The sequence below is a fragment of the Caretta caretta genome, chromosome 18, assembly GCF_965140235.1.
Source record: "Caretta caretta isolate rCarCar2 chromosome 18, rCarCar1.hap1, whole genome shotgun sequence".
Lineage (NCBI taxonomy): Eukaryota > Metazoa > Chordata > Testudines > Cheloniidae > Caretta > Caretta caretta.
The window spans coordinates 9,122,604-9,150,062 of NC_134223.1; the positions used below are offsets into that span (position 1 = coordinate 9,122,604).

A 27,459-nucleotide genomic window follows, 5' to 3' on the forward strand; every position below is an offset into this window, starting at 1 on the left:
TGCTAAAGAGCGGCGCACAAGGAGATTTTCAATTGGAACTGAACTGTTTATAGGGTAAATGAGAAAGCAGCCAAAGAAGAGGCCAAAAATAATAATAGTAATAAATTAAAAATGAAAAAAGAAGAAAGGAAACGTTAGAAAGGTAGGAAATCACAGATCAGATCTTACCTTTGTAATCAGAAAGTTTCTGGTGTTGCATGGACCCTTTGCAACCTCCTCTGCCTTTCACATGCAAAATCTCATCTCGCATTGTATTTTCTCCTCTGCCATTTGGCTATTAATCCTGCTCCATCTCCTAGACCTTTCCAAGTTGCTTTAAAGGTGGAAGGCAGAAACTCTTAGAAATATAAAAGGTGGTTGGGATGTATTACTAGCACCTTCCATTTAACTATTCAATAACTAAGACTCGCATCTCCCTATGAGGTAGGCAAAGGTTGTTACCCTCATTTGACAAGTGGGGAAATTGAGGCATGAGACGTGAAGTGACTTACCTGAGGTCATGTGGTGTTCATGGCAGAGCTGGGACCAGACCCCAGGAGCCCTGATCCCCAATACTCTGCAAGAGCTAGAGCTACTGGCTGAGATTTTCAACTTTCCACAGGGGCCTCAAATGCATGGTACCTGTTCGTTTCAGTGGGAATTGTATATCTAAATGCCCTAGACAGCTTATGGTCTGTGCTCTCTCCTGCCATCTCAAAATGTTATGTAATTGTTGGGACGCACTGATCAGCTCATTGCTTTTGAATGAATGCCTGTGACGCAGCAGGGAGGGGGGAGTGTTGACCTGGGAATGTGACAGGGGAGTTTCACTGGGGATCGGAGACCTGAGAGCCTGTCACCTGAGCCAGGAGGGGGAGGGGGAGATAACATCTCTGCCCGGGAATGTGGACAAAGGCTGCAGGAGAGAGCCTGCTGGGGGGGGGGGGGGGGGGGGTTTGGTGCTGGGTAGTGGAACACAGGGAACCCCAGGGCTGGGGTCTAAGCTCCCTGCTCCCCCAGAAGGACTTGACTGAGGGGTCCTGGTTGTACCCACAAGCTCTGTTTTAGACTGTGTTCCTGTTGTCCAATAAACCTTCTGTTTTACTGGCTGGCTGAGAGTCACAGTGAATCCCAGGAAGAGGGGTGCAGGCCCCGGACTCCCGCACACTCCGTGACAATGCCCAAACAACATCTCTTCCCAAAAGAGTAGCATAGAGGGAAAATTCACAAGTACAGCCTCTGGAGTCCATTGGCATTGCAGCAGCTATCTGATGCCCTGTCATATCTTTGAACTGCTGCATCTCACAGCAGAGCCAGTGCCCTCGAGACTACGGGCACATCCTACTCTGGCAATCCCTTGACAATAACCTTCCCCCTAGGGCTTCTGCCACTTCGTTCCTACCTGAAACTTACAAGTGCATGGAAATGTGTAATAAAAATAATTTATCCCTATATAGGCAAAAAAGTTAGCTGAAACTTTTCTGACTGGCCAAAGGCTCTCTCCTGGGTATGTCAACACTGCAAGTGAAGGTGTGATTGTAGCCCAGGTAGGCGTACCTGTGCTAGCTTTCATTCAGCTAGCGGGGTAACAATAGCAGTGTAGATGCATGGGCTCCGCTGAAGCTAGCCACCCAAGTAGAAGCCCCCTAGGGAATCTGGATATGTATTTGGGTGGCTAGCCTGTGCTGAAGCCCATCTATTGTTACCCATGCTAGCTATGGTACAATCACACCTTCGCTTGCAGTGTAGACACACTCACTGATACAGACTGCTTACCTTCCCTTGTGCTGACATGCTTCCCCCTGGCCCAAGTCAGGTTTGCAGCTGGTGGCAGAGGTCTGGGTATCGTGGAAGTGAAAAAATTGGTAATGTGGCTCATTGCATTCAGGGGGTCCCTAAATATGGGACAGTTAGGTGACCCCCCAAATACAGGACACAAGGTGAAATTCACCCCGGGGTCTTATACACCAATTCAGTGCCATATAAGCCCTCAACATGGAGATTAAGAGGGGCTGGCTCTTTGCACAGGGGTGAATTTCATCCTCAGCGCACAACTCAGGCCCACAATGTGGGCTGAAGACAATCACTGCTGCAGACAGCTGAACCTGCGGCAGGACTGTTAGCTCCTTTGCCATAAGTAACACTGTCCATAAGCCCCAGTCATGATTCTGCAAATTCCTGATGTCGATAGTTACAGCAATAAAAGTACAGCGTCACCATATTTGCGAAAGAGATGAACGTCACTTTGAGTCTAAAGTGAGAGAGAATGGGAGAGATCCCTCCTAACGAGGGAAGGTCAAGGAAGAGGAGTCCCAGAGGTGACTGGTGGTGGGTTCAGTTGGGTTTGCAAATAGTTTTGTAAAAATGGTCTCTTCCTTTTTTGGCAGGTATTTTCTTTTACAGTGAATTTACGTTTGTGAAAGGTACCAGACTGGCAGCCTGTTAGCCGATGGCCAAGGATGTTTGGTGAGGTGCCCGCTATGCCCGTTTTATACCATCTGTGACTTTAACCGCTAGGATGCACTGTCCCTTCGCGGCGGGCAGCCCGGGCTAGGCTGACAGATGCCCCAAGGTCCTAAACACCCGTGACTTTAACTGCTAGAGCTCAGAGCTCCTTCACAGTGGGCAGTCAACACTGACTGACAGGTGCCCCAATGGCAGCACTAAGAGCCTCTCCACACCCGTGACTTTAACTGCTAGAGCTCAGAGCTCCTTCACAGTGGGCAGTCAGGATTGACTGACAGGCGCCCCAAGAGTTTGCCCCGTGGAGGCGGCACAACTCAACGCTAGGCTCTTAGTACTCTCACCTAATGGCCAGGCTTTAGAGCCAAAACGGCTGAGGTTCTTTAATTGTGTTGGCTGCTTTACAGTAAACCAGAGAAACAAGTCAGGCTTATGCACAAATGGTTACCAAAATTTATTAAACTAGATTCTAATCATGTGGTTACAAAATTGCTAGTGCCTACTTATTTAAATGTAGAGATGTTACACACACAAACAAGTTACAAAACTGAAGCCACAATCCCAAAGAAAGAAAACAAAGTATAGAGCTCGATTTCAAAATATGTGTACACTAAAGATAGGAGATCAGGTGTGGGTGCTTCTTACCCTCCTTGCATCTCTCGATTCCAGCGGTGCCAAGCCAGGATCGGTCACTCAATTCCGCGGAAAGACGAATAAGGGACAAGGCTTAGGGACCCTCTTAGCTGCAGAAGCCTTGGAAGGCTGTCACTTATCTGACCAGCAGATAGATAGTGAAAAGCCCTCAAAAATCATGGTGCTGTAGGTCCCATACTTATACCTCTGTACTCCTTTATTCTCTTTCTCCTTTCTTATGCCAAATTGGGGCTGGTCTGTCTGGGTGATGCCAGCTCTCGCAAGAGTAGTTTACACTTGCAAGGGAGAGAAACGATAAGTTTCGACTACGGGACATTCCTTTTATTAGGGTAAATATTTTCCCACCTAGGATGTTGGGGTGTGTGCATCACGCTATTTAGTAGGGGCTAAGAGCCATGTCTGTCACAGCTTCTCTGTCTGCTGGGAGCCTAATCGTTGTATATGTTCCCAGAGGCACATTGTAGCAGCACACCTGTGCTTCTCACAGCTTCAAAGGCTGTGCTGGAATTGATGTATAGTGCCCTGTTGTTTTGGCTCCCTTGTGTTCCCAGCAATGCTGGTCTGAGAGGGGGGACTGGCTGTCTGGCTACACAGCCCTGGACACCTATCTTTGGACCTGACTCAGCAAGGTGCTTAAAGTATATGCCCCTCTAAACATCCCCAACTAATACCAAATCATTGACTTCAATGCTTAAGTAGCTTGCTGAATCCTGAATCCTTCATGCATGGAACAAGCACACCATTGGAAACTGCAGAACACCAGTTCACCAACGGACTACCTCTAGGGGGGAGAAGACAGGTAGGTCTCCACTTGTACACTCAGTAGTTAGCCTCTCTGCAGAGACTGTCAACAAGAGTGACAGTTAGTGGTTATTTTTGGCATTTATGCTGTTATGTCTGTTAGAAAATGAACTGAGACTTATTCCACAAGGACAATTGGGGCAAAGATGGTTGTCTTGCTATTTTGTGCAGTGCCTTTCACAATGGGAGCCTGATCTCCTCATTTGCAGATGTGTCAAATCTGGGGGAGAAGGGAAGCAAAGGTTACCAAGTTGCTGCCCCTGACCACCACCACTGCCTCTTGCAGACGGTGATTTTTCAGAGCATTCCGAGACTAGAAAAACTGCATTACATACAAACCAGAAATACTGTTGATCAGAATTAATGATTGTTTGTCTATCCAGCAAGAGCCAAGACATTTTTTTTAATACCCCAAACCACCCAGCAATCTGACACAGATTGTGTTTGGAATATACAAACATATACGGCTTATACATGTAACAGTGAAGCATGATTTAATTAAACGAGCACTGGGCAGGAAGCCAGGAAAGTCTGCATTCTAATTCTGGCTGTGCCACTGACTCACTGTGTGTCCTTGAGACAGTCATGTAACATCTCCATCCCCCAGTCTGTAAAATGGAGCTGGAAATGCTTTTCTACAAGGGGGAGAGTCAGGGCTTGATTTTCAGAGATGCTCCACACTCACAACTGCAGGGGGAAGGCAAATGGTGAACTAATAATAATAATCCCTAGCTCTAATTTAGAGCTTTACATCAGTAGATCTCAAAGAGCTTTGCAAAGGAGGTCAGTGTCATAATCTCCATTTCACAGGTGGGGAAACTGAGGCACGGAGAAGTGACATGACTTGTCCAAGGTCAGCCAACAGGCCAATGGCCAATCCACTCTGTTAGTTCTTCTGAGGCCCAGTCCAGTGCACTATCCACTAGGCCACACTGTCTCCCCTACGACTTTTGTTTTTATGCTAAACTCTGTCCATTGTATTGTTACCTCATTCTCCCAATCCATCTCTACCCCATTTGGCCACCTATTGTGTCCTCTCTGATACCGAGAGTGTACACTCTCTGGAACAGGACTGTCTTCTTTGTTGTTTGTTTGTACAGTGCCTAGCACAAGGGGGCCTTTATCCTTGATTGGGGTTCTGTGGCAATAGAAATAAACAATAGCAGTAATAAGCACCTAATAGGTCCAGGTGAGCAATGGATGCTCAGTGCTTCTGAAAATAAGGACATGAATGTTTGTCCAGAGCTTTGAAAGTACAAAGTACTAAGAATCAGGATTGATTATTATCCCTCATTATGAAATGTCTGCTACACCCGAAAATAATTTGTTTAACTCATTCCAGGTATATGAATCAAATGCTTTTACCAGCTGGATTTCATGCATAAGGAGGTTCAGCAGCACGCATCAGAAATGCACCCGCTCCATCGTCTCTCCGACACCAGCACACGCTAATGCGCAATGTTCTTCTAGTAACAGAAGAAGGAGGAGAGAAAACAACAACATCCCAGCAAAAGAAGGAGGGAGCCCCCACATCAAATTCCAATCTGTTTTATAAATAAATATGATGCGGGTGCCAGCTTTGTTGGTCTGGATCCCAGTGATTTTCTTCTGACATATGTTAGTTCCTCTGTTTGAGCCAAAAGACTTAGTAAGCAAATATTTAGCAAGCATTTGGAACATGTGACTTGGGCTGTCTTGAGGAGATTACTTATTTATCTAATAAGGGACATCAACTCTCACGCTTCAGGGCATAAGCCAGCCTCTAATGGATGGGAGCTCGGAAGAAAACTTCCTCTAAGGGCAGTTTATTCCATACTTGCCCACTATAACATTTGTTGCATTTTCCTCTGAATCATATTGTTCTGGCCACTGTCAGAAACCAGATATTGGATTAGACAGACCACTGTTGTGATCCATTATGACAGTTCCTGGTTTCCCGTGATATAGGCACAGATACACACCTGGAAACGGAGGGGGAGAAATCAAGAGAGCCCTAGAATCAGGGAGAGACAAGGAGTGCTGAGAAACAGAGACATGGGGACATCGTCCCAGAGAGATGGTCGTGCACAGAGAACACCATGGTGCATGAAGAATCTATCCTAGAAGGGCCCAATCAGTTAAATGGACAGTAAGTGGCAAAGTGTTTTTATTTGCAAGGATTGTCACATGCCAGGAGATATAAACTGGTCAATTTTATCAGGAAAATCCATGTTTTCATTATAGTGTAAGCAGCATCCATTTAAATTTGAAAGTTCTGAAGAACAGCGTCCCATTGACCATTTGTTCCTACTCCTTCCAGGGTAGCCCCATGAAACCACATGTCAAGGTTCCTCCCCCACTCTGAACTCTAGGGTACAGATGTGGGGACCTGCATGAAAAACCTCCTAAGCTTATCTTTACCAGCTTAGGTCAAAACTTCCCCAAGGTACAAAATATTACACCCATTATCCTTGGACTGGCTGCTACCACCACCAAACTAATACTGGTTACTGGGGAAGAGCTGTTTGGACGTGTCTTTCCCCCCAAAATACTTCCCAAAACCCTGCACCCCACTTCCTGGACAAGGTTTGGTAAAAAGCCTCACCAATTTGCCTAGGTGACTACAGACCCAGACCCTTGGATCTTAAGAACAATGAACAATCCTCCCAACACTTGCACCCCCCCTTTCCTGGGAAATGTTGGATAAAAAGCCTCACCAATTTGCATAGGTGACCACAGACCCAAACCCTTGGATCTGAGAACAATGAAAAAGCATTCAGTTTTTTACAAGAAGACTTTTAATAAAAAATAGAAGTAAATAGAAATAAAGAAATCCCCCCTGTAAAATCAGGATGGTAGATATCTTACAGGGTAATTAGATTCAAAAACATAGAGAACCCCTCTAGGCAAAACCTTAAGTTACAAAAAAGATACACAGACAGAAATAGTTATTCTATTCAGCACAATGCTTTTCTCAGCCATTTAAAGAAATCATAATCTGACACATACCTAGCTAGATTACTTACTAAAAGTTCTAAGACTCCATTCCTGGTCTATCCCCGGCAAAGACCCAGCATACAGACAGACCCAGACCCTTTGTTTCTCTCCCTCCTCCCAGCTTTTGAAAGTATCTTGTCTCCTCATTGGTCATTTAGGTCAGGTGCCAGCGAGGTTACCTTTAGCTTCTTAACCCTTTACAGGTGAGAGGAGCTTTCCCCTGGCCAGGAGGGATTTCAAAGGGGTTTACCCTTCCCTTGATATTTATGACACCACAGATGGATTGGAGAACCTAGGCTTGACCCAGGGCTCGCTTACAGCCTGATCCGAAGTCCATTGGAGTTAGAACAACTTCCACTAATGTCAGCAGGCTATGGATCAGACCCGTACACTGTTTTTTCTCCCCTGATTTTAACAGAAGTACTCCTGATTTACACAGGTATTAAGAGAGAAAAACCAGCCCGTCCATATTTCTCTGTTGCATATGAGACTCTTTAGTCCAGAAGGAAACAGGGGGATGTTGAGGTAACATTGTCAGTGATACTAAACTTCCTTTCAACTTCCATACTATTTTATTGATATTACAGTTCCACCTAGGTTCTATAGAGACACAAGATCGCAAGAGGCCTTCCCTGCCCTGATGAGCTTGCAGTCAGAATAGTCAAGACATGCAAAAGGTGGGAAGGGAAATAGAAGCAGGGGTACTGGAACAATTTGTACAGTGGGGGTCCTGGGAGCCATTGAACCAAACTATAAACCTTGTATATAATGGAAACCACTTCAAGCCAAGGGTGCAGCCACACTCCCCAGCACCCCTAGGCCCAGTACCTATGAATAGAAGCACAGTCAGGTGAAGTGACTTGCCTAAGATCAAACAGCAGGGCCATGGCAGAATTGAGACTAGCATCCAGGTCCCCTAACTCCCAGGTGGGCGGCCTATTAAGTGGGTCACCGTTTTGGGGATCAGGAGAAAAGGGTTCTACGCGCTGTACCACTGATCTGCTGTGTGATCGTGGGTAAGTTGCTTCCCCTCTCTGTGTCTGTTTCACCTCCTCTCCTTTGTCTGGTTTGCCCTGTCAGCTCTTCAGGGCAGGGACGGCCTGCTTATACAGTACCCAGCACAGAAGGGCTCCAGTCTTGGCTGGGGCTGTTACCTGGGGTTCTTTCAACCCAAAGCTCTTGGAAACTTTTACTCTGTGCAAGGTGGTGCTGGGACATAACTCAGGGGAGACACGGCCATCCGACGGATAGATGGCTGGCACAAACAGGACAATACAAGAGGGCTTTCACTTAAAGCAAAACTTTACTTAGTCTCAAGCACTTACACCCTCAACCCTTGATAATTACCAAAACTGAGTGTGGCTCTTGAGTGACGCAGCGGCAGTCTTCTGGTGGCCAAATCTTCTGTCTGCCGGTGGGGACCGCAAGATGTATCCAGAGGGAGAGTCCAAAAGAGTCCAACTACCTCAAACTTTTCCCCCTTATTTATACATTAGTAATAAAATGACATGTCCCTTAAAGACAGGTTTCAGAGTAGCAGCCATGTTAGTCTGTATCCGCAAAAAGAACAGGAGGACTTGTGGCACCTTAGAGACTAACAAATTTATTTGAGCATAAGCTTTCGTGAGCTACAGCTCACTTCATCGGATGCATGCAGTGGAAAATACAGTGCATGTTATATACACAGAGAACATGAAACAATGGGTGTTACCGTACACACTGTAACGAGAGTGATCAGGTAAGGTGAGCTATTATCAGCAGGAGAGAAAAAAAACCTTTTGTCGTGATAATCAAGGTGGGCCATTTCCAGTTGACAAGAACATGTGAGGAACAGTAGGGGTGAGGGGAATAAACATGGGGAAATAGTTTTACTTTGTGTAATGACACATCCACTCCCAGTCTTTATTCAAGCCTAATTTAATGGTGTCCAGTTTGCAAATTAATTCCAATTCAGCAGTCTCTCGTTGGAGTCTGTTTCTGAAGTTTTTTTGTTGAAGAATTGCGACTTTTAGGTCTGTAATTGAGTGACCAGAGAGATTGAAGTGTTCTCCGACTGGTTTTTGAATGTTATAAGTCTTGATGTCTGATTTGTGTCCATTTATTCTTTTTCATAGAGACTGTCCGGTTTGGCCAATGTACATGGCAGAGGGGCATTGCTGGCACATGATGGCATATATCATATTGGTAGATGTGCAGGTGAATGAGCCTCTGATAGTGTGGCTGATGTGATTAGGCCCTGTGATGGTGTCCCCTGAATAGATATGTGGACACAGTTGGCAACGGGCTTTGTTGCAAGGATAGGTTCCTGGGTTAGTGGTTCTGTTGTGTAGTGTGTGGTTGCTGGTGAGTATTTGCTTCAGGCCGGGGGGGGGGGGGGGGGCTGTCTGCAACCAAGGACTGGCCTGTCTCCCAAGATCTGTGAGAGTGATGGGTCGTCCTTCAAGATAGGTTGTAGATCCCTGATGAAGGTCCAGAGAGGTTTTCGTTGGGGGCTGAATGTGATGGCTAGTGGCGTTCCGTTATTTTCCTTGTTGGGCCTGTCCTGCAGTAGGCAACCTCTGGGCACTCCTCTGACTCCCTTAAAGAAAACTTGTTAAGTAAACAGTTTCAATGGTCAAGCAATTATTGATTAACCAGGGGTGGGTTTTTCCAGAGTTTGCAACCTTGAGGCCCTAATAGACATTCCTGGGGCACATCCTGCTCTTCTAAAATGCATGTATCAGCAACTTCAGCACAATTCTCATCAGGAAGGACGCGGGGTCAAGCTGCCTTTTCTGTGGCACCCACAACTCCCTCCCTTCTTGCCTTGGTCAAGCTGAGACTGCTGAATGGCCAATTTACAGCCTGCCGACTTGGCTGCTTTTAGCAATAAGCCATAGTCGTTTCAGGCACTTTACTGGTTTGCTGACATCTCCCTGTACAGGGCCTCTAGGTGCTACTGGAATAGAAATAATTTCTACTGACAGAGAGGACACCTTGGATCCCACAATTCTCTGCTTTGCCCACTGAGGTGCCTCCCTAGAGCAGCCACTGTATCCAACGCAAAGGATTCTGGAACATGTCTAGGAAGCAAAGAGTGGCTGTTGCAGTGACTAAGCAGAAGCCAGGAGACAAAGAACACAGACAGGACGGCATGGGGTTTCAGAAGAAAGCAGGGAGTGGTGTGGTGAGGGAAGAAGGGAAGATCTTATTTTTTGCCAGACTTCCTGGTCTCAAGACAGTCTCAGAGGAGGCCAGTAATGGCCGACACATCTTGCTTGGGAGGATTTATAGCACTTTTATTTTAAAAGGCTAAGGGTGCGGGTTGGGGTGTGGGGGAAGAGAACTGTAATAAAGGAATTTTCCCCCCCGAATAGATTGCTGTGAAAAACACTCACTCTTGGGAGAGAAGTGCCTTGATCTGCGATTCTAGTTTGGGCACTGTGTTGTGATACAGTCTCTTGGTAACTTTTCTATTTCAAGGGCAATATTTATCTGCTATGACCTTCTCAACCAGCCTGGCTTCTTGCTTATCTTGTCTTTCCAGATGCCAGGGTCAGAAGAGGTACGTTAGAGAACCATAGGTACATTCACTCTATTGGTCTCATCTCCTCTGGCGACACAGATGTGTGAATGCTGCAGAGAGAGACTGGCCATTTTGACATACAAATGAGTGTCAGCTACTTGTCCCTTGCAGCTGCTGAGCTAAATGCTCCCAAACAAAGCAGAGAGAAAGGATGCAAACTGGAGGCTTGTTCCATGCCCTTAAGAGATGGGGCAGGGGGGAGAAGGTGCTGAGAGAGACAGTGGTGTGTGTACAGGATGTCATGGTTACCTCTCTGACAAAACAAATGGCACCACTTAATGATGGTCACCCAAAGAGCTATGGAAAAGTGTGTGTTAATCAGCTGGCAGGCAGCGGAGCTAGGTCCCTGCTATGCGAAGCAGAAGCCTTCACAGGATCACAGACAGCCCCCAGGCGCTGGAGGGGAACGGTAGAGCTTTGGCAGAGGGACACATGTTGCTGCAGCTTGCAGGGTAAGGAAGCCCCGGCATCCGGAGGACTTAGCCTGGGGTGGGAAGGTAGCAATGAAGCCAGGGCCCCCCTGGGAGCCTGGGCAGGGTGCGCCCGGGGCGGGGGGCAGAGCGAGCTTGCTGGGATAGCTAAATACCACATGTTGCCGAGGTTTCTTCGCCTGCAGAGATCGCCTGCCCCCCGCACCCCACGCCGGTCTAGCTCTCGGTCTGGAGGCTGAAGCGGTGCCTGCCGCCGCCTCCCGGCTTGTCCGGGCTCTCGGTGCAGCCGCTCGCCCCAGCAGCCGGGCTTGGGCCACGGCAGGCGCGGGTGAAGTTGATCCCGGCCTCCCGCCAGCCAAGGTAGGCGAAGCAGCCGGCGGCTCTCCGCGGCTTCCTTCCGCGCCCGCGCCCGGAGCGCGCTGGCCGCTCCGCAGGGCCGCGGGGAGCGTGGGCGCATTTCCCAGGCGCTGCGCGGTGCCTCGTCGCAGCGCAGCCGCTGGGTTGTTAAAAATCCCGGTCACAATATTTCTGCGCGCGCGAGCCCCCCCGGCAAAGTGCCGCTCCCCTCTCCCCGCTGCAGGGCACGGACGTGCCCCCAGCCCGGGGGCAGAACAGGCGGGGGGGGGGGGCAGGAGCATGAGGGGGCAGGAAAAGCCCAACTGTCTCTTCGCCTTCTGGGCGGAGAATGAACTTCACTAGCCCCTGCCGTGGGGTGTGTGTGTGTGGGGGGGGGGTTAGATTCACTAGCCCCTGCCGTGGGGTGTGTGTGTGTGTGTGTGGGATTAGATTCACTAGCCCCTGCCGTGGGGTGTGTGTGTGGGTGGGTGGGGATTAGATTCACTAGCCCCTGCCGTGGGGTGTGTGTGTGTGTGGGGGGGGATTAGATTCACTAGCCCCTGCCGTGGGGTGTGTGGGTGTGGGCGGGGGAGGGGATTAGATTCACTAGCCCCTGCCGTGGGGTGTGTGTGTGTGTGGGGGGGATTAGATTCACTAGCCCCTGCCGTGGGGTGTGTGGGTGTGGGCGGGGGGGGGGTTAGATTCACTAGCCCCTGCCGTGGGGTGTGTGTGTGTGTGTGGGATTAGATTCACTAGCCCCTGCCGTGGGGTGTGTGTGTGGGTGGGTGGGGATTAGATTCACTAGCCCCTGCCGTGGGGTGGGTGTGGGTGTGGGCGGGGGGGGGGGATTAGATTCACTAGCCCCTGCCGTGGGGTGTGTGTGTGTGTGGGCGGGGGGGGATTAGATTCACTAGCCCCAGCTGGGGGTGTGTGTGGGGGGATTAGATTCACTAGCCCCTGCCGTGGGGTGTGTGTGTGTGTGTGTGTGTGTGTGGGCGGGGGGGGGGATTAGATTCACTAGCCCCTGCCGTGGGGTGTGTGGGTGTGGGCGGGGGAGGGGATTAGATTCACTAGCCCCTGCCGTGGGGTGTGTGTGTGTGTGGGGGGGATTAGATTCACTAGCCCCTGCCGCGGGTGTGTGTGTGTGTGGAGGGGGGGGATTAGATTCACTAGCCCCAGCTGGCGGGTGTGTGTGTGTCTCGGGGGGGGGGGGGTAGATGGGGAGCCGCCGGGCGCCGTGCAGGGCACCGTTTGCGCTCCCCGCGGCGCGCAATGACCTTGCCAGGGCGCATCGCGCAGCGCAGCGGCGGGTTTGCATTACGCAGCGCTGGGGACAAGCCCTGGCAGCCAGCCCAGGGCGGCGGAGCGGGCCGGGCCGGGCTCAGGGAGGGAAGGCAGCCCAGCCTCACCACAGGGTGCTGCTAGGCTTGGCTCCTGCAGCACTTGGCTCACCCTGCCCAGAAGCCCCCCCAGGAAGAAGGGCTTTACTTGCAAGGGGGTGGGCTTGATTTGCTCCATCCTCCCTCGGGAATCCTCTGCCCCCACCAGCTGCTGCTGGGGCCAAGAGCTGGCTTCCCTCTGCAGCGACTAGGGCCTTGCTTCTGCCCGGGCGTGCCAGCACCCTGCGGCCAGCCAGTATGGCGTGGGAATGCTGTCCTGCATTCCCGCCCCGGGGCAAGCTTACTTGGCAGCCCTGAAAACTGAACCCAGGGCCTGGGCAGGATAGGCACAGCCCACAGCTGATGGAGCTGCTCGCCCCCAGCTAAGGGGTCTCACCTCTGTCCTGAAAAGACCCCCTCACACACACACGAGCGTGAGCGCACAGGCCTATCTTGTGGGCCCCATCAGGCCCTGAGCGCTTTGCTTAGACTAGCCTTCCAGGTGGCCAATTAGCACCAATGCTGTTGGCCTCTGCTCCAAGGTCGGATGAGTGGCTCCCTCCTTGGTGCTAAGTGATGGTTTTAGGGGCAGTCTCCTGTGGGTTTGAGGCCCGGCGCTTTCCGCTTGCATCCCAGAGGAGCTGGCTGCACAGGGGGCAGGGACGCACCTGCCTTTGTTCCTGCAGGATTGTGGGCTGGCGCCTGGCTCTGGAAACCAGGAGCTCTGAGCACCAGGCAGGCCCCGCAGGACAGAGATGAATGACACCTTCTGTGCTTGCAGAGAGCATGTTGCAGCTCAGTTGCTTGCAGGGATGGCCAGCGGGTGGCAGCAGCCTAGAACCCCCCCTGCCTGCTAGGCCCCGGCAGGGCTGCTGGAGGGTTGGGATTGGAGAGCAGGGGCTCCTGCAGGTTGCTCCTGAAAATCTGCTGTCAAAAGACTCGCTTTCCCACCTACAGTCTCAGTCCACTTGGGGCAGGGCTGGCAATGAAGGGCCAGACCCCCCCATCCCACCCCCATGGGCTCCAGTGCCTTATGGGTATACAGGTGTGTGTAAGCCCCCCCACTTCCTCCTGCCAGCTTGTAAGTGACATTATAGACCTGGCTCTTGGCTCAGCCCAGGGCAGCCTTCCACGTAGTGGGGCTTCTGCCTGGGAAGAGGGACACAAGCCAGCCAGGAACCATGTCTGCTGGGCTCTTCCTAGGGATGTTTCTGTGAGATACAGACCAGCCATGACCCTTCCCAGGGAGCGCACTGCTTTTCACTGTGAAGCAACGCCTGGGACAGATCTAGGGGAGAAGGTGCCTAGGGTTAAATAATCCACTGCTTCAAGTGCCTCTTCCACCAGCCGTCACCACCGCTGGCTTGCAGCGCATGGGAAACAAAGCACAGAGTCCTGGCCCTGCCCCTTCCACCACGTCCAGCATCTTGAGGAGAGGAGGCCGGGCTGCCATGGCACTGAAGGGCAGCTGCTCCGCTGCCCATCAGCGCCTGCCTGCCTACCCCACCCCACCTTGGAAGCTGAAGAATCAGTATTGGGAAAGAACCTGAAGCACGTGCAGCTTCTGACCTCAGTCAGTGGCGATCCACTCCCCAGATCAGGCAGCGGACCATTGCCAGGCCAGCCAGCCCACCCAGCACCATAGGGGACAACGTGTATCACCACCTGATCCAGAAAACTTAAGGGAACCCTGTGTGGTTACTGTTTTGCCAACACATCACCATATTACAAGACCCACCACTAGGATGCAGCCGCTGCTGGGGAGATGAAAAACAGCAGCTGTTTCTAACAGCACACGGTAACACAGAGATACCATATCCAACCAAAACTACAAGGCGAGTCTATGGCTGTGTCTACACTGCAAACACAAGTAGGCAGATCCACGCTAGCTCTAAGCCAGCTAGGTGGGTAATAAGAGTAGTGAAGGCAGGGCAGCAGGGGCTAACAAGCAGCTCACCCACACGTGCTCTGGTGTCTAGCCTGTGCTGGAGTGGAGCCCCTGTTGGTGCCTGCACGCTACCATTACCCATGCTAGCAAGATTGAAGTTAGCCTGGGTGTATCTTCCCTGTGCGTTGCAGGCCTACCCTAAGGGTAGGTCTACACTGGAGCTGGAGATGTAGTTTCCAGTTGAGGTAGATATTAGCAAGCCCGGATTGAGCTAGTGTGCTGAAAAGAGTGGTGGAATAGAGGCTGCACAGGTGGCAGGACAAGCGAGCTGCCCCTGGGGCAATTCCCAGGTATGTACTGGGGCGCTAGCTCACCCCGCCACCCCTGCAGCCAGGGCTGCCCTGCTATTTTTAGCATGCTAGCTGGATCACAGCGAGCATGGGTGTGTCCACCTGAACTGGACATTAGATTTCCAGCTCCACTTTTCACTGAATGTCTTGACCTTGCTTAACTCTGACTTCTACAAGGCCAAATGGCTGAAGGGAACATCCTGTGCTATATAACAAAGGCACCATTTGGCACACGTGCTGGTAGCCGCAAGGGTCCGAGTGGGCCTTGGAGACTAAACTTCTCTCTCATCCTTCGGGGGTGAGCTTTCCAAAAGAGGGTTGAGGTGCATTGGTCTGGCAGCGTTGGGAAGCTTATGCAATTATTGCCTGTGTTTTACTGGTTCTGCAGATGAACAGGGCTTCTCTTTCCAGTTCCATCCTCTGGGAACAGCCGCTGAATTCACTTGGACAGGATAGTAATAATGAATGGCCACAATGCATCAGGTCCATTCTGTCTTTAGTCTAGACAACAGAACCCGGGAGAGATGCTCATAGATTACAATCGGGCATTTCTTGTGATCATCCTGACAAGCCACTGGATGTCAGTGTTGATTGATACAAATGAAGCTGAAGGAGTATTTACCCAGCAGAAGAAAACCATGTCTCTCTCTTCCTCAAAGCAGCTTGAATGTGGAGGAGATCTGGAGATGTGACCTCCTCACATCTCAGGGCTATGCCTGGTCTGTTCCTGGACAAGAGACCTCTGAGGAAACCCATACGGTATAGTTAATGAAGCCACTATTCCCTTAGTCAGTATCGATCCAGTACCCCAACCTAGCATTAGGGAGGTGCTGTGCTGTTGTGCGGCTCATCTTTCTGAATAGATTTACAGCGACAGTCCTGAGTGCTTGTGGTCATTAAACATCCCAAGGCACTTTTTGCAACAGTAGGAGCGATAGCCTTGGTATCTTGGCCTATTTCTGGCTGGGTAATTACATTCCACCTGGCTAAAATTTCCCTTGTTGTTTAAGTTGGATGCAGTATTTTTCACCGACAGCCCTAAACTGTTGCATAGCGTTCTTATGTGCTGTTAAAGAGTTTCTGGGTTCCACTGTCGAAAGGGCTGCAGTTCTGTGACGGGGCACATGATCCTTCTCCGTTTAATTCCAACTGTGGGGTTCTGTTGAAATAGTTAATCCCGAGAGCAAAACTCTGGTTCCCAGAGCTCAGCCGTGAGATGCGGCTGTAGCGGTGTGTGGGTCCAAGAAAAAAAAAAATCACAGAGGCGTGGCAATGTAGTGGCTCGTGGCTGGGGCCAGTGGGGCATTGTGTGGCTTAGTTCATGCACAGAGGCTGTTTAATATCAGATCTGCTCTTTACTGGAAGCCAAGAGGCTGGTGTTCACTCTTTGACCTTATTATTATCTATATTACAGTAGCACTGAGGAGTCAATCAGGATCAGGCTGCATTGTGCTAGGTGCTGGATAAGTATACATCAAGACAAGGCCCTTGTCCTATCAGGTCTTTTCCATCTTTGCCTCCTCTGATGCTGAAGGCTGGTGGCAGCAGTGAAAAAATGCTGAAAGGAGCAGGATGCATTTTTGAAAGGGGGATTGATTTAGGGCCTAAAAAGTCCCTTCCCATCCCATCATCCTGAGCTCAGACTAGCAGAATAGGGCTCATTTTAAATGCTAGCTCCATTACAAATATTAATGTTATCAACTGATCATTAACACTGCCGTTCCAAAGCTGAGAGGTCAGCCTGGATGCAGTTACAACCAACCCCCAACTCCTGGCTCAGTTCTCCCTGCCATTCCTAAGTTCTGGATCCTCCCCGATCACCTCCTTTCAGCTGCTGCCCTCAGTTAGGGGGGGCAGGACCCAGACTGGGGTGCACAGTGGCTGGCTTAGCCTGCAAGCAGGACCAGCCATTGAGAAAGCAACATGGCAAAAGCATAAGGGAATGTTCCTGCAAGCAATCCCAAATTGTCTGCCTGAGGCATCATGCTGCATTGTATCTATTGGCCCATTCGCTAGGCTGTGGCATCTAAGAGGCATCATTATTATTAATTGTATTGCAGTAGTGTCTAGGACCCTTGTACAAACATAGAAACAAAAAAGAGATTAAGTTCTTTTGTGCGAGGACCAAGTGCTCTTGTCTACTTGCAATCACAATCCAGTCCCTCTTTCTGTTGACATTTAATGCAAGCAAACAAGCTCTAAAGAGATTTATCTACCCTCTCTCTTTAATAGAGTAGACATTTAGGAGCAGATTTTTAAAGGCTTAAAGATGCAGATGGGATTTTCAAAAGTGCACCCATCTGCATCTGTAAGCAATTAACCTTTAAAAATCTGGCCCTTAGAACCTGATCCAAAGTTCACTGCAGTCACTAGAAAGACTTCAGTGACTGGAAAAGGCCCTCACTGCTGTGCAAAGTGGGCGTAAAATGCTACTTTCAAGCTTGTTAGTGTGTAATAAAGTTTATTCTCGAAAACAAGGCTCTGTACTTTGCACATCACTGCTGCCCTTCTTGCATATCAATCAATCAAGTCACACTCCCATAAAACTCCCCCACCTGAGGAACATCCATCCATCATAAAACCAGAGTGTTACCCTGCCACATGACAAACACAATAATTCACGCCTCCATAAAACTCCCTCACCATCATATATGCAGAGGATCAGATCATTAACAATACAGGAAAAGGCTCCTCAGCAACATCACTGCATCCAGGAGTTTGACTGACAAACTACAAGTGAATATTCACTTCATTGCCCACGGGCAGTTCCTCACCATCAGTTTGAAAGCAGATTCATGGAACACACCTGATGCATGGAGCATGCTGGCTGCAGACTAAGCTAGCAACCTCACACATAGCTACTTATCTGTCCAGCCTTGTATAGGGAATGCCTGTCCAGCTGCTGGAGCACTGTAATCTTCATTGAGCTTTCCCCTTAACTTTCCGTTATGCAGAATGTAGCAGGTAGATATGAGGATCCCTGTGCTGGTCAATGGACAGTCACCGCAGATCGGACATCACTACTTTACATTTGGTTACAGCTGTGCCAATAACTGATCTTTCAGTTAGTTCACCGGCTGAACCAGAAAAGGGTGGTGGTAGTGGGGAGGGGGGGAGAAGTTTCTGGCAAACAAAAAAAATGTTTTGGGGCAAGTGCAATGTTTTGGATGTTTCTGATCTTTTTAAACAAAAAAATTGAAGTACATAGAATCATAGAATATAAGGGTTGGAAGGGACCCCAGAAGGTCATCTAGTCCAACCCCCTGTTCGAAGCAGGACCAAATCCCAGTTAAATCATCCCAGCCAGGGCTTTGTCAAGCCTGACCTTAAAAACCTCTAAGGAAGGAGATTCTACCACCTCCCTAGGTAACGCATTCCAGTGTTTCACCACCCTCCTAGTGAAAAAGTTTTTCCTAATATCCAACCTAAACCTCCCCCACTGCAACTTGAGACCATTACTCCTCGTTCTGTCATCTGCTACCATTGAGAACAGTCTAGAGCCATCCTCTTTGGAACCCCCTTTCAGGTAGTTGAAAGCAGCTATCAAATCCCCCCTCATTCTTCTCTTCTGCAGGCTAAACAATCCCAGCTCCCTCAGCCTCTCCTCATAAGTCATGTGTTCCAGACCCCTAATCATTTTTGTTGCCCTTCGCTGGACTCTCTCCAATTTATCCACATCCTTCTTGAAGTGTGGGGCCCAAAACTGGACACAGTACTCCAGATGAGGCCTCACCAATGTCGAATAGAGGGGAACGATCACGTCCCTCGATCTGCTCGCTATGCCCCTACTTATACATATGCCCCTACTTATACATTATACATTTCAAGACAGATGTTGCAAATTGAAAAATTTTGCTTAGAAAATGTCAAAACAAGATTTTTTTTTTGTAATTGTCTTTGTTTTGACTGAAACAAATCAGTGAATTTGATGCCAATTCACAACATTTTGCAGTTGACCAAAATCTGCATTTCTGGCCCCCCCCCCAAAACCAAATTTGACTGAAACTTTTCCCCCAGCTCTACACTTCAGTCTTCTGAGTTTGTGAGTCTTCTGAGTTTGTGAATCTACACTCAGTCTTCTGAGCGTTTGTGAATCTGTCTCTCCTGGAGGATGTGTAATTAGGGGAACATGGTAAAAGGGAGCGTACAGGGACACAACCAGCTCAGTGTTTTTGGGTGGAACAGGGCTGCCTTTTGCTCTCTTGGGGGAAGGTCGGCGATCACGCCAGCTCAGTGTCTGTAGTGTGACCGAGGACCGGAAGGTACCAGTCGTAGGGCTCAGACAGCAAAGTGCAGAGCAAGTAGAGTGCAGACGCGGAGAGCACAGTGGGAAGCATGGTAGGCAGAGTTCCTAGCTAGCAGAGAGCAGGGTGGAGAGGGCAGTTTCTCATCCACTGCTCCTAACCAAGTCACTACCAAATCCCTTGCAGCGCTGTCTGACTGAGGACTCAGAGAAGGGTAGAAGTATCTTTCCCATCATTTTCCTCTACAAAAATTCTCCCTCTTTCAGTCATCCCAGGCTCCCCCTCTCTGGTGCACACACTTGATGGCGTGCTTGACACAGCCTGCAGCCCGCAGTCGTTCCATTCAGAGGTGATCAGCTGCGCAATGCCTCACAGAGCCGCTTTTGGCATATTCTCTTGGCTGCCTTAAGGGCCTTTGAAGGTGAAGCAGCAGAAAGAGTCGTCGGAGTGATTCCTTGGTTATGCTGCAGCGTTCGTGCTGCTGGAGCCCTCATGCAGGTCTGATGCGGGGCCCCTCACAGATGAGGGCAGCTTGAGGCAGATAATAACCAGTCCCATCCTAGTGCCTACGGAGGCAACGTGGCCTAGTGGGTCGGGCGTTAGACTGCGAGGGCTTGTCCTCACGTACAGCGCTACAGTGGAAGATGCTACTCTGCCGATAGGAGAGCTGCTCCTGTCGGTGTAGTTAATCTCCCTCCCCAAGAGGCGGTCGGTCGAACTACAGAGCTCAGGGGGTGGATATCTTCTCGTTATACCCATGTAGCTCTGCAGTGCAGACTTGGCCTGAGTCAAGAGACCTGTGTTCTAAAACTGGTTCTGCTGTCTGCCCTTGGGGGAGTCACTTTCCCGCTCTATGGGCTGTTCAGCCAGTGAACTCTTTGGGGCAGGGGCTGTCTCTTGCCATGAGTTTGTGCAGCGCCTAGCGCACAGGGGGTTTCTAACAACAACAAGGCTGCAATGGACAGGAGGGGAAATGGGCAAACACAGAGGTGGTGGGGCCGTGGCTTGTGTTCATGCTTGGTAGCACAGGGATCTGCTGCCCCGTGCAGCAGGGATGACTATGTTTTCCCCAAGATCCTAAATTCTTCATCCGGGTTGGGAGGAGAGGGACCACAGACTGAACCTATTCAAAACACATTAACAGCCCCTTCCCTTGAACACATAACAGAATATGTTTGCAGGTGGATTTGGCACCTCTTTCCAAGGAGAGCTTTAAATAGCTGGTAATCTGCAGCCCTAGTATGCCAATGCCTTCCTGCAGGGAGTGGACAAAAACAGTTGTGTATACAGCAGGGATGGAGGGTTGGTTTGAATAACTATCCATAGCTAGTCCCAGTGTCTCTGGAGTGCCATCTCCACGGTTCTGCCAATGGACCCTGACTCTCTTCCCCCTGTTTGCAACCTTCTCATTGCCCCCAGCTCTCCCCACACCTCTCCAGTAGGTTCCCAGCTTCCTTACAGCAACCAGATTCTCCAAGTGACAAACCAGGACAGTTGCTGCAGGGGAAAAGGGACGTGCAGAGTCAGACAGCGGGGTTTTGGCTGGGGGAGGGGGAACTACTGGGCTCATGGGGGAGGTGGAAGAAAGGCAGGTTGTCTCCCAGTGCCAAGTCAATCTGAATACTTGCACCTGTTGCTCCCAAGCTGGTGCTCACAATTCAGACCTGGCTGCAGCTTGAGCATCCCCCTCATAAGAGGCAGGACTTGGGTGTCATGCCTAGAAAGGGGTTTCTTTAGTGAAGCTGTAGGACACAGACAGACCTTGTGGTTCTCTCTGGTTTCCTAGCTCCCAGGCTGGGCTTGGGGAAAGGAGGCCCGTGTTGTGGGCCTGAGGTATTGCCTGTCCCAAGCCACTTGGGACTGGCTAGTAAAACTTGTTCATGTTTCAGTTCTGGTAACAGCCACAAAGAGGGCTCATCTCCTGGAAGAGCAAAGCTCCTTGTAGCTACTGGTGTGACCTGGGAGGGAGCGGGATGGGCTGAGGAATGGGAAGCCAGTAGGAGCCTAATGAAAGACACCGACTGGGAACGACTGACGGGGCGCACGGGTTTGAAGCCAGCTACGGGAATGCTGTCGCCGCTGCCCACTTGACTGCAAATGAGCCCAGGAGTGTTTTGCTCTGCTGGGCCCCGGGGGATGAAACGTCCTTCTCTACTGAGAGCCATCGAGTGCGAGTCAATGGCACTGAGCGGCAGGAGCACTTTGTTAGCACTCAGCCGCCCACAGCCGCGGCGGGGAACAGAGCCACTGCAGGCAGGCAGAGTCGTGTCTGCTCCGGGGGTTTTAGATCTTCAGGCTAGTAGGAGTCACCAGCCCTCGTGGCCACCAGGAAAGGTTGGGAAAGCCAGCGAGGCAGCCTGGAAGCCTTTTCATGCCTTGCATCATCTCTCAGCAATGGGTGTGCAGGGTAGAAGTATCTTTCCCATCATTTTCCTCTGTAAAAATTCTCCCTGGTGGAGGAGAATAGGTGGAGCTGGGAGGACCCCCCACCCCCGTCTCATCTCCTTCTCCCCTCTCTTCAGGGGGAAGCCCTGTGGTGAAGGCAGCGGCCGGGAACGCAGGAGCTCAGCTTGGCCACTGACTCGCCACGTGTGAGAGTCACTTGCGCTCTCAGGGTGCATCTAAACTGCGATTAGACACCCATGGCTGGCTCATGCCAGCCGACTGGGGCTCGAGGGTCCCAGAGCTCACGCTGCAGCCTGAGCTCAAATGCCTAGGCCCACATTAAATGGCCCCGCGAGCCCAAGTCACCTGGCATGGGCCAGCCTCCGCATCTAACTGCGGGGTAGACATCCCCTCAGTTCCCCGTCCATAAAGCAAGGAGGAGGAGCTCTTGTGGAGGGGTCGCTCACCAGCCAGTCCACCCCCGCATGGCCAGCATGACGCAACAGTCTCATCTACACCTGATGACCCCTGTGGCCATTTGCCCCTTCTCAGGACTCACCCTCCAGCCAGGTCACTTACAGTCCCCACCCCTACAGAGTCCAATAACTAGACAGGCTAATGACCTTATGCCCACCCTGGGCCCTGCAGCCCATAACCCCTTGCAAGAGGAAGGCTTTTACACCCCTTTTCCTGCTGGCAGGGAGGCAAGCACAGATCCTTCCTCTCCTATGGGCTCCAGCCCAGGGACCCTGCACTAAACAGGTCTACTGCCTCAGATTCATTGCTGTTTTCCTAGGCCCCTTCCTACCTTCATCAGCCCTTGGCCCATTTCCCAGAGTGACTCCTTCCAGGGCTTTGTCGGGAGCAGGGTGGGGGTGCTAGCCACTTCCTACCCACTTCACAGCTGATACAGAGTCCTCTTCAGGCTCCCTGGCCACAGCTTTGTGCTCCGTCTGCAGCTCTTACCCCAGCTGTTGCTGGTCTGCCAATTAGCCACAGCTGAGACGGTCTCTTAACCCTTCATTAGCAGTTGCAGGGTGGGGTTTATAGATCCCATCACACCTCTCTTTCTCCCAGGCTTGTCTATATGGATTGTGAACACGTACCCCAATGGGGCCCTGATGCTGCATGTAGCTCCTAAGTCCTGCCATACTACACATAATAATAATTACAGCCACCAGCCTTCTTCCCAGATGGGATTGTTATTGTTTGTGTCACCATAGTGTCTAGGAGCCCACGTCCAGCCCACGTCCAGGCTGATACTGGGCTAGATGGACCTTTGGTCTGACCCAGAATGGTTGTTCTTATGTTCTTACTAAGTAGCCCCATCCTGGCAAAGTCCTTATTAACCCCATGGTTCCCATAGCTCCATCTTGCTGGCCTCATTTGTTCTGTACCCCATCTTGGTTAGCCCTCGCTCGTACTTAAAGTCCATATCCTCATCTCAGTCACTCCTGGTTAGTCCTTTATGTCCCACCCTAGTTGGCCCAGCTTAGCTCTGCTGCGTTTCCACTGAAAGGCACGGGTGAGCTCCTGGTCCTAATGGCTAGTTGTGTTTGCCTTTCAGGACATTTGCATCAAAAGGTGCATTTAATAACACAGAGTTGGCCAGGAAACGAGAGGTAAATTGATGTCTTTCACTGTGGCTGGCTCCCCCTTGGTCACACAGAGCGTTGCATAAAGCATCCAGAGCCAGCCAAGGAGCAGTCAGGCTGCAGCTGTCCCTGGGAATTCCTGATAGAGAGCGAGTGTGGTGAGTTCTGGACGGAAAGGTACCCACAAGATCCTTATCTGAATTCCTCCGGCTGACGGACATACTGGGAGAAGATTAGCTAAAGCAGAGATTGGGCTGGCAGCAAGAACAGTTGCAAGGAAAATTTAATTAACAGAAACATTAGAGGCAACAACTTTAAGTATGAACAGCTCTGCTAAGGAGGCAATGAACTGAGTCACACTTTGCAGGAGTGAGGTGGAGACCTGGGGAGTGGGGAAGAGGAGTCATTGCATTTGCCCTGAAATTCAGGGGAAAAAGGTGAATTAATATAGCCAGCATTGTGTTGCTGTCTGGTAATGGGCAAAGAAATGATAGACAGATATTCTTTTCGGCCTATCTCCACATGTTTCTTTCTTTCATGAGAACTTTCATGGTTGTAGTTTGTTATCACGGAGACACTTTACACTTTAAAAGAAAACAAAAACCAGAGGGGTGTGTGTGTGAGAAAGTTACCCAGTTCTGCACAATATAAAGCTATACGCAGAAGCACAGCTGCTGGAAGGAAGTTTGATCCTGCCCCTGAAATATCAGCATGTCCTTGGTACAGTCCATGCAGATTTAACTTTACAAAGTTCCCAGGTATTGTAGCGCATGTCCGGGAATGGGGATTCATGGTGTCTTTCCCATCATGGTGGGAATGGTTTACTCATCTCCATGCCACGGGCTGACTTGGTCATTCACTGTCACCGGTTAGGAAGTGAATTCCTCATTATCAAGCGGGAACAAAGTTGTTCTCTAGTACCCAAGTGTACAGGGGAAGAACCATCGCCATTTTCTACCCCTACCAGGTCCACGAGATGCATGCCACTGTTGGCACAGTAAGGGGCTGAGGCATCAGTGCCAAATCCAGGACCATCCTCTACCCATAGTTATCCCTACAAGCCTTCCTCTCCCATTAGAAAAGATAACGTTACAGGTGCAGCTTAGGGCAGAAGGGTCCCATGGGGGGCATTTTACTCGCACCCGTCCCACTTGGCGCTGCTGTGGCCCATCCTCACTGTGCAAAGGGAAGAGAGGGAAGCTCAGCAGAATGCGATTAGGAACCAGTGGTTGCCTGGATTCCTGTCTTCAGCCCCGAGGCCACTTCAGTTCAACCTTTTGCTATCAACTCTGTACAGGCCCCTGGAGGAAGGTCCTGCTGGGGAAGGTGCAGGCTGCCCTGCACGCTGGCTTCTGGGACAGTCGTGTACCTGCAGAGCCCTTGAGGCTGCAGACACTGCTGGGAGTGGGAGGCTCCCGATTGTTAATGCCGCCAAGGGCCTGTATCCGAGCTGCAGCTCTTCTACCTGTCCCCAAGGCTGTCTGAGGCGCTGGGAGTGTTTTGGGCTCCAGCAGTCAGGGCTCTCTCAGGTGTCTCATGTCCTCCCCCCCTCTCTCCAGGCTGCCGCAGGTCCTGACACCCAAGCTACCCCAGAGCCCATAAGCAGGATGCCAGGGCTCATTAACTGGACAAGCAGCTCCCCCCTCCCCCTCACAGCCTCCGAGGTCACCTCTTGCGTCAGCGGCTATGCCTTTGGGATGACTGCCTCCCTGACCTACGGCAACCCGGAGGTCCATCCTTTTGAAGGTAAGGCTCTGTTCCCTGGGGCGCAGGCGGCATGGATGGGGCTCAGGGGTGCGTATGGGAGACTGGTCACGGCTGGTGTTAATGGCAGCCTCTTGAGTCCAGCTCGGCAGCCTCCCCCTTACGGACAGGGTACAATACTTACTACCGGTACGGTCACAGGGCCAGATTCACTCCTGAACTGAGAACCGCTTGGCATAGTGGGGGGCACTGGGGAGTCAGTTACCGCCACCTGATTCTCAAGACATGGCAGCTCCAGCCCCGGCCCCAGCCCTGGCATAGGTTAGAGCAGCCTAAAGGCTCTTCTAACTTACAACTGCTGGCTACGGTACCTAAGGGACTCTGTGCCTGCTGGGAATGTGTGAAGCAGAGCTGCACTCCAGCCTGCCCCTTCCCCAGCCCACGTCCCTGCCCTCCTCTGACATGTGCCAAAGTGCATGAGGCATGCTGGGAGTAGGAGGCAGCTGAGCTCTCCTCCACAACAGCTCAGCAGAGGAGCTGTGGCCAAATTCTGGCCTCTTTGAACAGCAAAGGTGCTGGAGCTGGGAGAGGATTGGGCCCCTCGTGTTTTTTGCTTACAGTTCCAGGCTCCTTGCTTCTCCCAGTGTTTGCTCCTGCGGCTGGTGGTGCCAGAGGAAGGAACCTTTAACAGGGTGTGTCTCCTCTTGGCCACCACACCAGAGCACGGGACCGTTGGTGGGGACTGGTTGGAAACCTCACCCCTAGGGCAGCTGTTCTAAGAGCCTTCCCTTTGGCAGGTCTCTTTGTCTACCCACTGGATGAGTACACCACCGTGGTTGGGTTCGAAGCTGTCGTTTCCAGGCGGGCTGTGACCGTGCAGATCAAAGACAAAGCCAAAATAGACGACTGTTACTTGGACTGTGGCAGCCTCCCCAGTGGAAGAGCTCAGGATGGCAGCGGTAAGGAGTCCTTTGTGGTTTGAATGGTCCAGGGGAGGAGTGGGCAGGGGAAGAGGAATCGCAGAGGGGCTGTCCGTTATGCAGGCTCGTGATGTGGTGTCAGGAGCACATGTACTGAACAGAAGCGGCGTGGTCCCTTTGGGGACAGGAAAAGTCATTGCATGCACTTACCACTGGCAGCAAAAGATCTGAAAATCAGAGTAAGTTCTAGTTGCTTTTAAAGGCTCCATTGGTTCTGGAAGTTCCAGCATATGAGTCTAGAAAAACGCATTAACTTCAGGGGGGTTTGGATCAGGCCCTTTCTGAGTCACGGCAAAGAGACAAGCAAGTCTCCTTTCCTGATCTCAGCCCAGAGCAGGATGGCTGTGGAAGCCCTTCTAATGCACCTGATGATACTGGGATGTTGCTGTGGGTTGTCTAGTATTTGATTAACAAATACCAGGGGCTGGTGCAGGAGGAGGGAGACCTGGACAGTGACATGGCCTCAGAGAGGAGCATCCTCTCTGGTGTCTACCCAGAGCATCTCTCCCGCGTGACCTCTCTGTGCAGGAAGGATTGTGCTGGATGAGGATTTGGAGCGAATCGTTTTTGTGGCTAACCTGGGTGTGATCCCTCCGCTGGAAAGCGTGTCCGTTTTCATCAGCACCTCCTCGGAGCTGCAGACTCTCCCGAGCGGTGCCGTGAGGGTCCTTCTCCCAGCCGTGTGTGTCCCCAAGGTGCCCCAGTGTGGCGTGGAAAGCACCAGCCTCTCTGGACACCAGCTCCGAGCGTAAGAGGGAGCCAGAGTCTCCGAGCGGGTTTGCTTTTGAGGAGTGGCCCAGATGCTATGGTGCTGAGGGCTGTAGAAGTGCCCCCATCCCTCCAGCAGCCTTCTCTGGAGTAGCCCTGGCCCCTCCTATCTATACCTGCAGGGGGCTGGTTGGGCTTGGAGGGTTGGGCTTGAATTCCTCCTAGATTATGAGGAGCTGAAGGTCAGGCCACGTGCCATTGGAACGTTTCTATGAAAGCTCATTTTCCCTGGCTCAGTGGGCCCCACCATTTCTTATCAGCAGCCTCCCTTGCAACAGACTGGTTGATTGGCACACCGCAGCTCCCCACTTCTGCCCTCAGCTCCCCTCTTGTGCCCCAGCTGCCACTCTTTAGCCTTCTCCTTGTCTGTCTCTCCTTTCCCAGCTCTCATCTTCATCTTTTGATCTGCCTTGCTCTCTTGCTTTGTGCCCCACTGGTGCATCCTGCCCCAGCCCCCTGCTCACCCAACATGCTCCTGGGGCTGAGTCCAAGGGGCTGAGATGCATGAGCTGCTGGGGCTGAGTTGGAGAGGAGAGGAGCTGGGGCTGGTGGGCTCCTGTCTAGGCCCACAGCCCTGCAGAAACGAGCTGCTGGCTGCATTAGGAGCTGCTGCGGGAGGCAGGGAAGCTGCCAGTTGCTTTACCCCCAGCCGCGGGGCTGTATTTGCAGTGCAGGGCACGGGGCAGGCCCAGGGTTTGCAGCTTTGACTTGGTGTCATCTCCTCAGCAGAGATCGACATTCCTGTGGAGCTGGGAGCCTGGATCCAGCTAACAAGTTCTGTCTGGCCCAGCTGCTGGAGAGGGAGGCCACCAACCCCACTGAGTACGAGTTCAGCTTCCACCTGGAGATCCGGGGGCCCTGTGTACTCGCAGGTGAGAGCACCAGGGCTGCCCCTTGAAGCCGAGTCCGCTTGACAACCCCCTCTAAACTTTGGCAACAGCCCTCCACACAGAGTCAGTTT

General features: G+C 51.2%; 1 protein-coding gene across 9 annotated transcripts in view; it reads left to right on the plus strand.

Moving 5' to 3' along the window:
* Positions 1-27,459, plus strand: part of VWA5B1 (von Willebrand factor A domain containing 5B1) — a 90,628-nt gene that overhangs the window by 4,933 nt on the left and 58,236 nt on the right. For 2 of the 9 annotated variants that reach the window (XM_075121143.1, XM_075121144.1), the window contains 7 exons: positions 2,367-2,445; positions 3,796-3,895; positions 5,240-6,025; positions 24,606-24,792; positions 25,548-25,709; positions 26,259-26,478; positions 27,225-27,370. In XM_075121143.1, coding sequence (XP_074977244.1) covers positions 24,654-24,792; positions 25,548-25,709; positions 26,259-26,478; positions 27,225-27,370 — 667 coding nt within the window. In that variant the 5' untranslated portion in view covers positions 2,367-2,445; positions 3,796-3,895; positions 5,240-6,025; positions 24,606-24,653. Of the gene's footprint in view, positions 1-2,366; positions 2,446-3,792; positions 3,896-5,239; positions 6,026-10,340; positions 10,891-11,135; positions 11,230-24,605; positions 24,793-25,547; positions 25,710-26,258; positions 26,479-27,224; positions 27,371-27,459 lie in introns of those variants that run through there. The other 7 variants (XM_075121145.1, XM_075121148.1, XM_075121150.1 and 4 more) reach the window with 7 other exon arrangements.